At 37.1% G+C, this 15,962-nt stretch overlaps 1 protein-coding gene across 1 annotated transcript in view; it reads right to left on the reverse strand.

Moving 5' to 3' along the window:
• Positions 1–3: 3 nt before the first annotated feature.
• WDR36 (WD repeat domain 36) overlaps positions 4–15,962 on the reverse strand; it is a 54,029-nt gene continuing 38,070 nt past the window's right edge. Inside the window, exons 17-23 of the mRNA XM_006886704.1 lie at positions 14,209–14,316; positions 12,035–12,132; positions 11,537–11,682; positions 7,662–7,781; positions 7,262–7,343; positions 3,001–3,188; positions 4–272 (exon numbers count right to left, since the gene is read on the reverse strand). Of these exons, the coding sequence (XP_006886766.1) occupies positions 123–272; positions 3,001–3,188; positions 7,262–7,343; positions 7,662–7,781; positions 11,537–11,682; positions 12,035–12,132; positions 14,209–14,316 (892 nt within the window). The 3' untranslated portion in view covers positions 4–122. The remainder of the gene's footprint in view (positions 273–3,000; positions 3,189–7,261; positions 7,344–7,661; positions 7,782–11,536; positions 11,683–12,034; positions 12,133–14,208; positions 14,317–15,962) is intronic.

Below are 15,962 nucleotides of genomic sequence, written 5' to 3' on the forward strand. Positions count from 1 at the left end.
AAGTGCTGACTAGTCATTACAGCGAGTATTGATTTTTCCTTCAATTGCATCTAGGAAAACAAAGTATGAGTTAAATGGAATCTATTAAAGTCTTTGGTTTATTTAGTCCTTTAATTTTATTTTTATAACAAGGCACTTTTAATGTAATTTAAAATACACATGCTTTGATTGAAGAGTGACTGTAAATGGATCCAGTTTTCTTCCACTTGCGATGATAGCTTTGTCATTTCTTCTAGGAGTACTGGCTCTGAAGGAAGCATTTTAAGATGTAACTGGAAAAAAAAAAGGATAGTTGAACACTACGTTAATTCCTTTTTAATCATGAGTCCTTTCATGGCACTATCATTCCCTTAACAAAGACTTAAGTGCCTACTATCTACCAACAGTCCTAATATAAATCCAAACACAAAGTTCTAGTTTTTTACACTAAATCCTTTTTCATGCTTCTGTGTATTTCTCCACTTTTCTGTCAGTCTGTTGTAATGTGGTAACTTGAGTGCTGCTGTATTTCTACAAAGTATGGTACCAGTATTTAAAATATCAGCAAGGCCACATATGACAGGCAGGTTTCAAAGGAGCTCCCAGACCAAGAGAGACTAGGAACCCAGCAATTTACTTCTGAAACAACTAGACAGTGAAAATATCATGAATAATAGTGGAACAGATCAGATAGACCAGAAGAGGAATGCCACACAGGATGGAAGGCACTTAAAATACCACTGGTGAAGAGCTGCCTTCTCAAAGTAGAGTTGACCTTAATGATGTGGATGGAGTAAAGCTTTCTGGGCTTTCCTTTGCTCATGTGGCACATCTCAAACCAAGAAAGAGCTACAAGCATCCATTAATAATGAGAATGGGAAATGTATTATGTATGGAAAATTGAAGAAAAAAAAAAGATGAAATGGAGTGAATGCAGATCTATACTTGGGCATTGTTGCTGTGCACTGTAGAGTTGGAACGAATCCATAGCTGACCCTCTGGTGGGTTTTCAGAGCCAGTTAATCACATAGGTTAATCACATAATTACTCATCTTTATCCCACAGAGCAGCTGGAGGATTTGAATCCTGTGCCTTTAGGACTGCAGTGCTTCTTCTTCCAACTAGGCCATAGAAATGGACTGGCACTGGTCATTATGAAGTAGACAAACATATAAGTCTACTATGCTGGCATGACAACTTGAAGAGGAATGCATTACAAAAAACAAACAAACAAACAAACTCATAATCTATCTTAAAGTACAACCTAAAGTATGTAAAGTTCAAGGAATAATAAATTGAAGATTTTTACCAACTTCTGCAGCCTGAAATGAATGAAACATACAATTTAAATACATTAACTTCTGGTGACTGAAACACGAAAGTAGGAAACAAAAAAGGATCAGCAGTTGGAAAATACGACCATGGTAATGAGATCTCATTACTTATTCATTCTAAATATCCTTTTCCAGCAACATAAATAATGTCTAATCATGTAGACATCATCAGATAAATAAATAGGAATCAAACTACTACATCTGTGGAAAGAAATGATGGAGAGGCTCAGTATCATCAGAACAAGGAACAGATCACCAACTGCTCATATACAAAGTCAAGTGGAAGGTAAAGAAAACGGAAACAAGTGCACAAGAGTCAACCTAGGAATCTTACTCAAATTTAGAGACTAACCCAAGAATAGATATACTGAACACTAAAGACTGAAGAGTTATGAGATGACAACAAGGACAACAAAGATGAAGAAAGGAAATACATTTAAAAGGCAGAAAAGTATGATCAAAACAGATGTAAGAAAAATGATTATGAAAGCTCTTCAAGCACAGGGAGTAGTCAAGAAAATGGTTGAAAAGATATAAAAGATTTCATAGGATGGCTCAAGAAGACAATTTAAAAAAAAAGACTATGCAAATGTAATTAAACGCACAAATAACTGAAATTAGAAAATCCAAAGAGAACACTTTTAGCAGTTCTGAGTCTGAAAAAAACTGAAGAAAAAAACTTCAAGCATTGTCTACAATGCTGAAGGATTCTATGGGCAAAAAAATATGAAAAGAAAAACAAAAATATACATGAAATGTACCAATAAGAACTGCTTAATGTTAATCATTTCATCAGGTAGCATACACTGAAGAACTGATGATGTGGAAGTAAGAACTCTAAGCTCCACTGAAGGTAGTAACAGAAAACAAGACATGAATAATATCACATAGAAGTAAAATTTTGCTGAAAATCATTCAAAAAAGTTAAAGCAGTGATACAATGACAGGAAACTACCAGAAATTCAAGCTAGTTTCAGAAGAGGCAGTGGAATGAGTGATATCATTGTTGATGTCTAATGGATCTTAACTTTAGGCAGAAAATATCAGAAAGATATTTACTTATGTTTTACTAATCATGTAAAGGCAAATATTTGACAGGACAGATTTACAGATAAAATTGGAAAAAATGGAAATTCCACAGCTCTCAACTACATTCAAATAGATGCAGAATCTGTACATACACAAAGAAACATTCCTTCAAACAGAAGAGGGGAACACTATGTGGTTTAAAATCAAGAAAGGTGTAGGAAACATCCTTAATGGCAAAGAAGACAATCTGTTTTTCATGAAAACATCATTTGCTACATTATCTCCTTCCAGATATTACATCACTAAAGCAGGCGTTCAAAACAGTAGATTGTTCATTAAAACAATAACAATTGGCAATTTTGTTACTATTAAATCACTCCAAATTCCTTCAATCAGTTTAGAGATTTAAGCAGCAGAAAGCAAAACCTAAAAAAATTTGATTTTTCTTCATGAACAAAGTATAACTTCCAAAATTTACCTATCTAAAGCAGCACTGTCTAATAATGGTAGTCAGTAGTCAAACTAATATTTCAGCTGCTCTATAGCCAGTAATGGCTTGTGGTTACATGGTTACTACACTAGATATAGAACGTAGACAACACTGTTATGAATGCAAGCATGTTTAAAAGCAGTGTCTATTGAATCATACCAGACTTACCTTTAGAAATAATGCAAGGTATGCTTGGGCTAACTCAAAGTCACGCTTTTTTTCTAACATTGTTCCAATCATTTTCAAGAAGCTCTGCATGACTTCTATAGACCCACCACAGTCAGGAGACAAGCTTCGCAACTCTGTTTCAATTCCTGATGGGCCTAATTCTTTCAGAAGACGGAGAGCAGGCTCATCTGTGTTAAGTTTCAAAAAGAATTCAATTATTACCTACAATTATTTTACTTAGGAAAGTATTCTGATTCACATGTCAAGCACCTTTTCTTTAAATAGCATAGGAAATCTTCTACATGGATCAATTTTCTCATGCAGTAGTAGAATAAACCCACAAATCAGTGAAAATAAACTTAACTGCAACAAAACAAGGAATAAAATAATAAGAATAATATTAATAATACTTTATTTTTAGCAATCTTTCTTCCCGCTGGTAAGGGTATTAAAGATTATCTAATTATTGCCTTAATATATTCAATAGAAATCTTAATATATTCAAATTAATTTTAACAAAATTCAATATAAATTAGGCCATAAAGATACATATCAAACTATTAACAGTAATTACCAATTATAATAAAATGAGAAAGGAGAACTTTATAATTGTTATAAAAATTATAAAAGGATGGCATTTGACTGCGTGGATCATAACAAACTGTGGCTGACTCTGAGAAGAATGGGAATCCCAGAACATTTCGTGCTAATGCGAAACCTATACTTGGACCAAGAGGCAGTCGTCAGAACTGGCAACACTGGCAGGGCAACACTGTCTGGTTCAAAATTGGGAAGGGTGTACGCCAGGGATGTGTCCTGCCTCCATACCTTTTCAACCTGTATGCAGAGCAGATTATCCTAGAGGCTGGGCTCTATGAGAAGCGTGGCGTTAGGATTGGTGGACGATCTATCAACAATCTGCGTTATGCAGATGACACAAACCTGCTCGCTGAAACTGAGGAGGACCTCATGCACTTACTGCAGAGGGTCAAGGACTGCAGCCTTCAATATGGACTGAGGCTCAATGTCAAGAAGACAAAGATTCTCACCCCTGGACCAATCGGTAGCATCAGGATGGATGGCGAAGAGGTTGAGAGTGTTGATTGTTCACAGCTTCAGTTTGTTCGGCTCCACGGTCAACACTCTTGGCACCAGTAGCCAGGAAATCAAAAAACATATTACAATGGGAAAGTCTGCTGTTAGGGACCTCTCTAAAGTACTCAAGAGCAACGGTGTCTCTCTGGAGACTAAGGTCCACCTGATACAGGCCATGGATTTTGCAATCACTTGTTATGCATCAGAGAGATGGACAATGACTAGGGAGGATAGAAGGAGAATTGACGCCTTTGAACTGTGGTGCTGGAGAAGAGTATTGAATTTACCATGGACTGCCAAGAAAACCAACAGATCCATCCTAGAGAGGGTTAAACGAGGCTACTCCTTGGAGGCAAGGACTCTGGGGCTTCGTCTGACATACTTTGGACATGTTGTAAGGAGAGACAGGTCTTTAAAGAGGGACATCATGCTGGGTAGAGTAGAGGGACAGCGCAGGAGGGGAAGACCCTCTATGAGGTGGATTGATTCAGTGACTGGGGTAATCGGGATGGGTGTGTCAGAGGCCATGCGATTGGCATGGGATAGAGCAGGGTTTAGGGCTGTTTAGGGCACATAACAACCACCACCACCATCTAATCATTAAGAAATACTAAAAATACAGAAATATGAAAACTAAGAGTTGAAAAGTTCCACTCTTTATTCTCACTCATTTAAATCTACTTCTCCTTAGAAGTACTATCACTTAATTGTTATGTGCCGTCAAGTTTCTTGCAACTCATAGGGACCCTATGTACAAGAGCCCTAAATGCCATTCTATCCTGTGCCAACCTCTCTGTCTCAAACACATTCATTCCCACCACTCCACTCACAGAATCAATCCATCTCATCAAGGGTCTCCACTCTCCCAAACATGATGTTTCTCTCCAAGGACCAGTCCCTCCTTGCAATGTGCCCAAAGTATGTCAGACGAAGCTTCAGAATCCTTGACTCCAAGGAGCATTCTGGTTTCACAATCTCCAAGACAAATGTGTTTGTTCTCCTAGCAGTCCATGGTATATTCAACACTCTTCTCCAGCACCACAGCTCAAATGCATCGATTCTCTTTCTATTATTCCTAGTCACTGTCCAACTCTCTGATGCATAGCACATAACTGCAAAGACTATAGCCCAGATAAGGTGCATCAGTCTCCAGCTTGACATCATTGCTCTTCAGTACTCTTGAGAGGTCCCTCACCGCTGACTTTCCCAATGCAGTTTGTCTCTTGATTTCCTGGCTGCTGGTACCAAGAGTGTTAACTGTGGAGCCAAGTAAACTAAAACTGTTCATTATCTCAATCTCTTCACCATCCACACTGATGTTGCCAATTGGCCCAGTGGTGAGAATCTTTGTTTTCTTGATGTTGAACTCCAATCCATATTGAAGGCTGCAGTCCTTGACCTTCTGCAGCAAGCACTTCAGGTCCTCCTCAGTTTCAGCAAGCAGGCTTGTGTCATCTGCATAACACAGGTATTTCATGACTCTTCACCAATCCTGATGCCACATTCTCCCTCGTACAGACTAGCATCTCAGATGATCTGTTCTGCATTCAGATTGAAAAGGTTTGGAGACAGAATACATCCCTGATGGACCCCCCCTCTTGATTTTGAACCATGTAGTGTCTCCTTGCTCTGTTCTGACTACTGCGTCTTGGTCCAAGCATAGGTTTTGCATAAGCACAATCAAATATGCTGGGATTCCCATTCTTCTCAGAGCCAACCATAGTTTTTTTCGTGATCCACATAGTCAAAAGCCTTTGCACAGTCAATGAAGCACAGATAGACATTCTTCTGGTATTCTCTGCTTTTTGCCAAGATCCATCAACATTAGCTATAATATCCCTAGTACCACAATCTCTTCTAAATCCAGCCTGCACATCTGGTAGTTCTCTGTTGACATATTGCTCTATTCGTTTCTGGATATTTTTCAGCAAAATCAATTAACTAGTGGAAATATTCAGTGCACATAAAACCATTTTTATATATGAGGAGATCTATGTCTTTGATATCAGAATAGCAATAGCTGGTGTTGAAACATTTTGGAAAAAGATGCCAAAATCAAAAGTCTAATAAATTTTATTTTCTCTCAGTTGTACTAAACTGTAGTGCTTTTCTTCTGTCTCTACCTAAATAAATATAGGATAATTACAGTTATTTTTCTGTAATTTTTTCAGTAATTTACAAAGACCTACCAGTATCATTCTTTGACTTTCTCTAATATGACTTTTTCTGATACTGAAATGCAAACAAAAACATCCAGATCATAAAATAATGTTGTTGGGCACCATCAGGTTGGAGCCAAGATATAGCTGACCCTCCAGAAGGTATTCAGAGGCAGTAAATCTCACTAGAGGAGACTGCCTATCTCTCCACAAATTGCAGCTGGTGGATATGGACCATGAGCCTTTGGGTTGCCACAGCATTCCTTACTACTAAGTCATCTGAGCTCATACAATAGGATAAGTGGAACTTCCCAAAAGAGTAATTCTTTATCATTATTAACTATAAACTATAACTTTTAAAACTTAGACTTAACATAACAAAATAATATTTTTAAATAATTTTATGGAATAGTTTGGGAATATCTGGAATTGTCTAAGACAAAAGTTTCAGCTTTCCTAAATCTTAATTATAAAGGCTTACCAATTATCTGTTAAAGAAAGAAGTGAGATAACAAAACTTTACATTTAATTCACACCAAGAAAGACATCCTTATTCATATATAATGTGGGTCTATCTTCAAATACTAATACTCTAATTTTCTATTCTGTTGCTGTGTATTGTTGAGTCAGAGCCTACCCGTAGCTGTCCCTCCGGAAGGTTTTCAGAGGCAGTAGCACAGAAGAACACTGACCTTCTTTCCCTTAGAGAGGAGCTAATGGGTTTGAACTATATACCTTTTGAGCTGGTGGCACAATTCCTTACTTACTATGCCACCAAAGCTCAATTGTCTACATAGCAGGCATAAAAAGTTCAAGAGATCATTATTATATAACTTGGTTTTATGTATCAAATAGTAAAAGCTAAAATAATTTAGGGTAAGATTCAAAATTTCTAAGCTTTTGGTTTTACTAACTTCTTTAGCTGAGAAGTCTTATAATTTCACTTTCTCTTCACATAATAGCATAACAAGCTGAATAAACATGTTAAAATTTTTCATTTAACTTACATTTATTATCAATTAGTCCTTCTTCAAGTTTCAAGCAGAAATTGGATTTTTGAGCCAAAATTCCAAGGTTGACCACTTTAGACTTGAACAAAAATAGATATACACTATTAAAAAAAATCCCAAGTGTAATTGAAAAGGGCACAGTTTATAATAAAAACATTTACTTGCCTTTAATTTAATATCCACCTGTAAAATCAGGTCTTGGTAATAAACTAAAGAAGTATAGCTCATCACACACACACACACACACACACACACACACACACACACACACACTCCCCTCTCTCTCTCTCTCTCACACACACACACACACACACTCTTTTCTTTCTCTCCTTCCATTCTTTCCTCCTTCCCTCCCTCGCTACCTCTCTCTATCTTTCTAATATTTCTCCACTTTTACCTGTTGAGGATCATTATTTTGTTCAGGTGCAGCATATCTGGGTACAAGGCCAGGAACTGTTGGAATGAAAAATGGCGCTGATTTTGGTACTTTGGGTGGTTCTTTTGGTTTATTCTTTTTCTGAGTAAAAGAAAAGAAACAGGCTTTTAATTTTTTATTTTTTTTAAAGACTTCATGACATTACCCTGCTTCTGAGAAGGACCTGAAACGCTTGCTATAGAAGGTCAAGGACTGCACCTTGAAGCTCAACATCAAGAAAACAAAGATTCTCACCACCAGGCCAATTGGCAGCATCATGATGGATGGTGAAGAGATTGAGATTGTTAGGAGTTTTAGTTTGCTAGGTTCCACAGTCAATACTCTTGGTATCAGCAGCTAGCAAATCAAAGGATGAATTGCACTGGGAAAGTCAGCTGTCAAGAGACCCCTCCAGAGCATTCAAGAGCAATGACATCAGGCTGGAGACTAAGGTGCTCCTCCTTATCTGGGCCATAGTCTTTGCAATTGTGTGCTATGAGTCAGAGAGCTGGACAGTGACTAGAGATGATAGAAAGAGAATCGATGCCCTTCAGCTGTGGTGCTGGAGAAGAGTACTGAATATACCATGGAGTGCTAGGAGAACAAACAGGTCCATCCTGGAGAGGGTGAAACTGGGCTGCTCCTTGGAGGCAAGGATTCTGAAGCTTCATCTGACATACTTTGGACATGTTGCAAGGAGGGACCAGTCCTTGGAGAAAGACATCATGTTTGGGAAGGTGGAGGGACAGTGTAAGAGAAGAAGAACCTCAAGGAGATGGATTGATTCAATGACTGGGGTAGGTGGAGTGAGTGTGTCTTAGACAGTGAGGCTGGCACAGGATAGAGCAGGGTTTAGGTCTATTGTACATAGGGTCACTATGAGTTGTAAGCAACTCGACAGCACATAACAAGGAAAAACAAGAAGTAAACAATTATAATTCCAACAGCTTCTAATATTTCATTCTAAAGCAATTCTAAAACAAAGACCAAAAGCAATAAAGAGATCAAATCTTTCCATATCTGAAAGCTGAAATAAAATTTCACACTGATAGATATTCTTAACCCAGATTTCTTAGTATAGACCTCTAAAAGCACCTTCTTGATATGGTAAGAATACTTCTCCCCAAAATATGCACTGAAATCTTAGTCCCTATATCTGTAAATACAGAGGTTCCTGAGTGGCATAAATGCTAACTTAAAGTTGGTAGTTCAAACCCACCAGTAGTGCCACAGAAAGAAAGGCCTGGCAATCTGCTTCCTTAAAGATCACAAAAACATGGGGGGGAGGGAAATGTAAAGAATCTGGTCTGAAAAACAATGTATTCTACTTTTGTAAATAAACTAGTATAATAATAAAAAAAAAGATCACAACAACTAGAAAAACTCTATAGAGCAGTAAACAGGTTGTGAGACAAGTGATCTGTTAAAAAAACTGTCCTGGTCACCAAATACCCAGCATTAGAAACACCACACGTTAAAAACCAAACTCATTGCCTTAGTGGATCTGACTCACAGCAAACTTAGAGAGTTCTGGTGGCTTAGTGGAGAGGAATTGAACTGCCAACCCAAAGATATGTCGTTCGAATCCACCAACTGCTATGCAGGAGAGAGAGGGCAATTTCCTCCAGTGCAAGATATTGTCTCTGAAAACACACAGGATCAGTGATGGATTGATTTTGACTCAATGGTGCACAGCAACAACAAAAACAACAACAACAAAGTACCTTAGAGGATTGCCCTACTATTTGTTAAGTTGTAAATCTTTATGGAAGCTGACTGCTTCATCAAACTAGCAACTTTTTATTAAAGATAGTGATTTATTCCTGCTTCAGAAGCTAAAACACTCAATTTAAACTGGATATAATTTCTCACTGTTACCTGCAGGATGAATTTCTGCCATATCCTATGGTTGGCTAAGTGTTCTCAAAGTATGAAAGTTTATACAATATTGAAAAAATCAGACCCTGTTAACTAACATTCAATTAAACTTTTTTCTTTGCTGCTGTGATCACTAACTGCTATTTGTAAGTCTGTTCAAGAAAAGGAAGCTATCTCTCTATTTTAAATTTATTTCTCTTTCCTTGTATATTGTCGAATTGGATCCAAGAGTCACAGAAGATTGCCCCTCCTTCTCCAGCAGAGAATCTGGTGGATTTGAACCACACATCTTTGGGATTGCAGTGAAGTGTCTTTGCCATTAGGCCACCAGAGTTCCTAGGAAGCTCTTAAAATTCTCTTAAAAAATTGCTTTGAGAACATATCTGTACTATTGCTGTTAGGTGCCATCAAGTTATCTACAACTCATAGCAACCCTAAGAACAAGTCGATATCTTGTCCTATTCTATGCCATTCTAACACTCTCCAGCAGACTTAAGCCCACTGATCTAATAACTGTATTAATTTCACTGAGATTCCTCCTGTTTTTCATTGACCCTCTACTTGCCCCAGCAAGATTATTTTTCAAGCACCAGCCCCTCTTGACAACATGCTCCAATTATGTGAGACTAAGTTTTATTATCCTTGCTTGTAAGGAGAATTTTGATTGCACGTCCTCCAACACAAATTTGTTTGGTTTTTTTGGCAGTCCACAGTATATTCAATCCTCTTCTCCAACACAATTCAAAGAAATTGTTTTTTTGTTTTCATTCTTTCTTACTCATTGTCCAACTTTCTCATGTTTATAAAGCAATTTATGTGTCTTTAAGGCACAAATTTAAGTGTATCACGTTGCTGTTGTTGTTAGGTGCCAGTGAGTCAAGTACATCTCATAACAATCCTATGAATAAAAGTTCTGAACCCAGTTCTGTCCTGTACCATCCTCACACTAGCTGACACACAAGAACCCACTGCAGCAGTCACTGTGTCAATCCACCTGGCTGAGGGTCTTCTTCTCCTTTGCTGACCCTCCAGCCTTCACAACATCATGTCCCTCTCTAAGGAATAGCACCTCTTAGCAATATGTTCAAAGTATGTGAGGCAAAGCCTCATCATTCTTGCCTCCAAAGAGCACTCTCCCAGACATATCTATTTGTTCTCTTGGCTATCCATGGGATGTTCAGTGCTCTTCTCCAACACCACAGCTCAAACGTGTCAAGTCATTTTCTGTCACCCTTATTCATTATCCAGGTCTCGGACGCAAAGCTAGTAATCATAAAGAATCATATGCACCTTAGTCCTCAAACTGACATCACTGTTGTGTGCCACCAAGCTGCCTGAGACTCATAGTGACCCTATATACAAAAGCGCTAAACCCTGCTCTATCTTGTGCCAATCTTATTGTCTCTGACACACCTATCCCTATTACCCCAGTCACTGAATCAATCTATCTCATTGACTACTCCTCAATATTTGGAAAGGTTCCTAACTTACAATTTTTCCAGTGCAATGTGTCCCCAGATTCCCTGACTGCTTGTACCATGGATGTCAATTGTGGATCCAAGCAAGATGAAACTGTTAACAGTTTCAATCTCCCCTTCATTCATGATACTGCCTATTGGTCCAGTGGTAAGAATTTTTGTTTTCTTGATATTGAGACACAATCTCTACTGAAGGCTGCATTTCTTCATCTTCTGCACCAAGTGCTTCAAGACCTCCTCACTTTCACCAAGTAAGGTTGTGTCGTCTGCATAATGCAGGTTATTGATGAGTCTCCCTCCAATCTTGATGCTACACTCCTCTTCACAGAGTCCAGCTTCTTTGGATAATCTGCTCTGCATATAGACTGAACAGGTATAGAGACAGAATACAACCCAGACGTTCTCCCTTCCCAATTCCAAACCATGCAGTGCTCTTCTGTTCTGTTCACACAACAGCTTCCTGATCCAGGTATAAGTTTATGAAGTGTATCAGAAGGTTACCTTAATAACATCAAGATTAAGAAGGTTTTTCCATCGTGATTCTGGGAGAAGTGACAGAGTCACCAACTGCTCATTCAACTGTTCTGGGGAATCATATATTATCATTTCATCACTTGGTTCCATGGTTTCTTCTGGAAATTCCGTATCTTAAAAGAAAAATTTCAGATACGTACGTTTATACAAAATTTAAAGTTTCTATTCATATGAAAGTAACAATACAACGCAAATCCACTGGTACTTTATAACATGTTTACTTAATACAACCGTGTAAATTCTCCAATTAATTACTACTCCTATCTTATAAAGATTCAAAGCATCTCTCAATCTATCACTTGAAACATTTTTCATAAACTTATGAAGTAACTGAAAATATTTCATATTAAAATACTTCATTAAAATACTTTGACAAAGTATATTAAGCATTGCCTATGGCAGTAACCACTTTATTACATTTAAGATAGTAAAATCTCATAAATTAATTGACTATTTTGTGATTACCTTGCATTTGACAAGTACCAGGTAGCATCACAACTGGTGGAACATAATCAGCAGGAAGTGGTCGTAATGAAACAACAGAATAGAGGGAAATATTGGACCTAGGAAATCAAAACAACATAAACAAGTATTTTTAAATGGAATTCTTATTTCTGAGAGATACTTAAATTACTAGTAATAATTTTTACAATCTTGAAATTGAAATTGGCTGTATACTCCAGTTATTTGTTATGAAAATATCTGAAAGACTGGTTAATTGTAATAATTCAAAAGTGCCTTCCTTAATCTATTAGCGATACCATAAGAAGGTTGTATATAAATTTATTTATGGGGAAAATTTTAATATAGTATAAAATATGCTTATTTAAGAGATTGGAGTAATGTAGTTGTCACATACCAATTTTCATTTACAGAAAATTTAACTGATGGAAAGATGGGCTCAAACACTAAGTCAGAAACTGGTTCAGTGCATTATAACCTAAGGTTGTTGACCATTCATGGATTTACCCTTTGTGTGTATGTGTTCTCATTAAAAAGAATATTTTACTGTATTTTTTTTTGTATTTTATTTCATTATTTTGTGTGCGTGTACCGTCAAATCGGATCTGACTAGTACAGGAGGAGATTATCCCTCCTTTTCCAGCAGAGCATCTGGTGGATTTGAACTGCGTGCCTCTGGGATTGCAGTGCAGCTTCTTGCCACTAGGCCACCAGAGCTCCCTCTTTACTGTATTTTTAATGAATATTTACACATACAAAAAATATATTTTCCTGTGACAATATCTATATAAATCACTCAGTGACATTACATTTTCCACAATGTGTGTGTCAACCTTATAATCTTACTCTGGTTGAATTGTTTTCAGTACTCCATAGTTTCACTGCTCCTTAACTTCTTTTTAAATTATGTAGCCCTTTCCCACCCCCAAACCTTCCTTCACTGACATGTTTCATACAATCATTCCCATACATTGTGTTTCCCTTTAGAAACAGCATAGCATGGGTTTCTGTAAGGAGCTCTGTTGGCCTAGTGATAAGGAATTGCATTGCCAACCCAAAGACACGCAGTTTGAATCCACCATCTGCTCTTGGGAAAAAGATAGGCAATCTCTTCACATGTGATTTAGACTCTGAAAACCTGCTTGAAGGTCAGCTCTGAGTCAGTTCTGACTTGACAGCACACATTAAGTCTGGCTGTTAAGTCACCATATATCTGCTACTTGACCTTTGATTCTGGTCATAAATGACTAAGATACAGATAACCAGAGTGGAAAAATTCAGATTGTCTTTCCCAGACTTTGAGAATCTGGAATGGAAAATAAAAACTGGTAATCTCAAACTCTGGATATTATGCATAGAACATTCATATTCTTGCTGTTGCTTCCAAAGACACTATTTTTCACTTGTGTGCATTGTTCAATCTTCATAGTCTCCAGACATCTTGATTATTAATACGAGCAGAGTCTATTTTTATTGTATACATTAATTCACTTCTATATCATGAAAATATAATGATAAAATGTTATGGTTGGAATTAGAAAAAAAAATTTTCCTTTCTCCAACAACAGTTAAAATAGGCAGATATATAAATCCAGGAAACAGACCAAAAAATTACCAGAATCAGATCATGCTGCATTTATTTTGAAAAATCAGACATTCTAAAATGTCATCATAGTAGAATTTAAAGACTACCATAAATATCTTTACATGTTATTAAAACTTATGGAACTGGCTCTTAGGAAGCATTCTGACCACACTGGTACCTTATTTTATAAAGTAAGCCAGAGTTCAAAAGGGATTCTCCAAGGTCATAAAGCAACAACAGTAGGGTAGTAACAGAAAGGCAATGGTGTAGCTGGGCATTCCACAACTGGAGTTCTATCATCATTATCACTAAAAAATCCACTTGTCTTTTCTTGAAGTGAAAGCCAAATATATTAACAGATGAAAACCAGCCAATTAGTTTAGAATATGAATTTAAATGAAACACAGATCTAAGATGAATTCACTATCTCTGTTACTTAATAAATTCATTCATTATCCGGGCTATCACTCATTATTTAAGTAAAAGGGAAAAAAAACACCACCATAGTGCAATTTTAACAACTATGTTTCTCTGAAAATAGTATCTTCCTTCTCTATATTCCAAAATAAGCGGCCTGAATGACAGAACTTACCACAGATAAATTCCAAGGTGGTCCACGTGGGATGTAGCCAGGAAGTCTCCAGTAGGGGACATAGTAACATTGAGAGGGGCTGAGTCCAGCAGAAAGCAGTCTATGAGGCTGGTAAAAGGAATGATGATGTTAAAGTATCTCAATTCTATGGAAAATATAAGTAGACACAAAATATTTTTGCTAAACCAACAAAGGAATGCAGAAAACCTTTTGCTTTTTAAAACCACTGACCCCAGAAAGTCATCATTAATATACATAAAGCTTTGTTAACCCAGTTACTATGTGAATAGGGCCTGAGTCTTAATGAAGACTCAAAATACTAAGTAGATAAAACAAGAACACTAGAGGAAATGTACATTTTATGGGGTGTCAAATTTTTGGTTGACTGACTTGGGTCTATTATCTCCAAAGATATTAAAATCAGTACTTTCCTGTTATTGCAGTGAAATAAAAAATGGAGGAGGTAGAAGCAAGCAATAAAACTGTGTATAAATACGAATCAGAGAATGGTAAAGAGGGGCACCACTTTGAGCAAACTTACTTCTTATTTAAGCAGCTAATCATGCATTTCTAAAACATAGTTCAGTCCACATAAAATAGTAACACTGAGAAATTGATTCCAAAGATTTAAATGCTGTTGGGGTTAAAAGGTTTGGCTGGGTGAGGGTGCTCACACCCAGTGAGGAGCCTGAGACCCAACTCCAGAGAACACAGTGTTTGAGATAAACCCTCAAATAGATGGGATTTACAAGGCATGCTGATGATAGAGGGAAGCACTCCTGGCAGAAGGAAGGACAAGGCCAGGGAGACACATGTAAGTGAGGAGTGTGCTGGTAAGATGTGTACAAATGTCCAGTGGGAGGGGGCCTGCACGTGGGGAAAGAGAGAAGCCACAAGTCACCGAGTTTGGAGGGACAGGATGAAGGAATTAGGAAAACTCCAGTAGGATTTGAAAACTGACAGGATAATAGTGGGCATAGATTAATGGTGATTAATTTTTAAGATACAATGTTTGGGAATAATTTTATGAAACACAAGGTGAATAAAGGAATGTGTGAAATATAATGTATATGAAACAAAAAAAATCTTTTAATGCAAAAAAAGTAACAATAAAACAAAAATTTTTTCAAAGTGAGGAGTATAGTTTGAGCAGGGTAGTGCATTAAACCTAAAGAGAAAGTTGCAAACAGGGTCTTTAACACAAGCATTCTAGCATGTTTTTATCTATCAATCAATAGAAAAATCATCGCCAGCATTTGTGCAGACTGTGGGTTTTTTCTTTTACTTTTCTAAGAATATTCACCAGTAGAAAGTTTGAGCAAAAAATATAGTGCAATTATGGTACTAATTAACTAACAAGCAAATACAGATCTGCACTAGGATGATGGAAGCAGGTTAGGCCTAAATAGCAGAAAAGTTCAATACATATCCAGAGCCTGCCTGAAGACTCCTGAGACTGGCTAAGAGTGGGAATAACTTGTCATTGATCCAAAATCACAATTGCTTTTACCAACTGTTTATTCTAGTAAGCTATCTGTGGTGGAGATGAAAGCAAAATGACCAAAATTCAATATTTACATCAAATAAATAATTCCAAATAAAAACGATAGCAGCTACCATTTTTTCCCCCCAAGTGCTCTGTACTAGAAGTATCCTGGGCATTTTTTACTAATTTAATCCTCCAAATCCTGTGAGGTAATAAAACTGAGGCCCAACGTTATTTTAAAACTTGGTCAAGATGGAAGCAACCAAGT

Source organism: Elephantulus edwardii, unplaced genomic scaffold, assembly GCF_000299155.1.
Source record: "Elephantulus edwardii isolate Elephantulus edwardi_28Jun2011 unplaced genomic scaffold, EleEdw1.0 scaffold00050, whole genome shotgun sequence".
NCBI classification, from domain to species: Eukaryota; Metazoa; Chordata; class Mammalia; order Macroscelidea; family Macroscelididae; genus Elephantulus; species Elephantulus edwardii.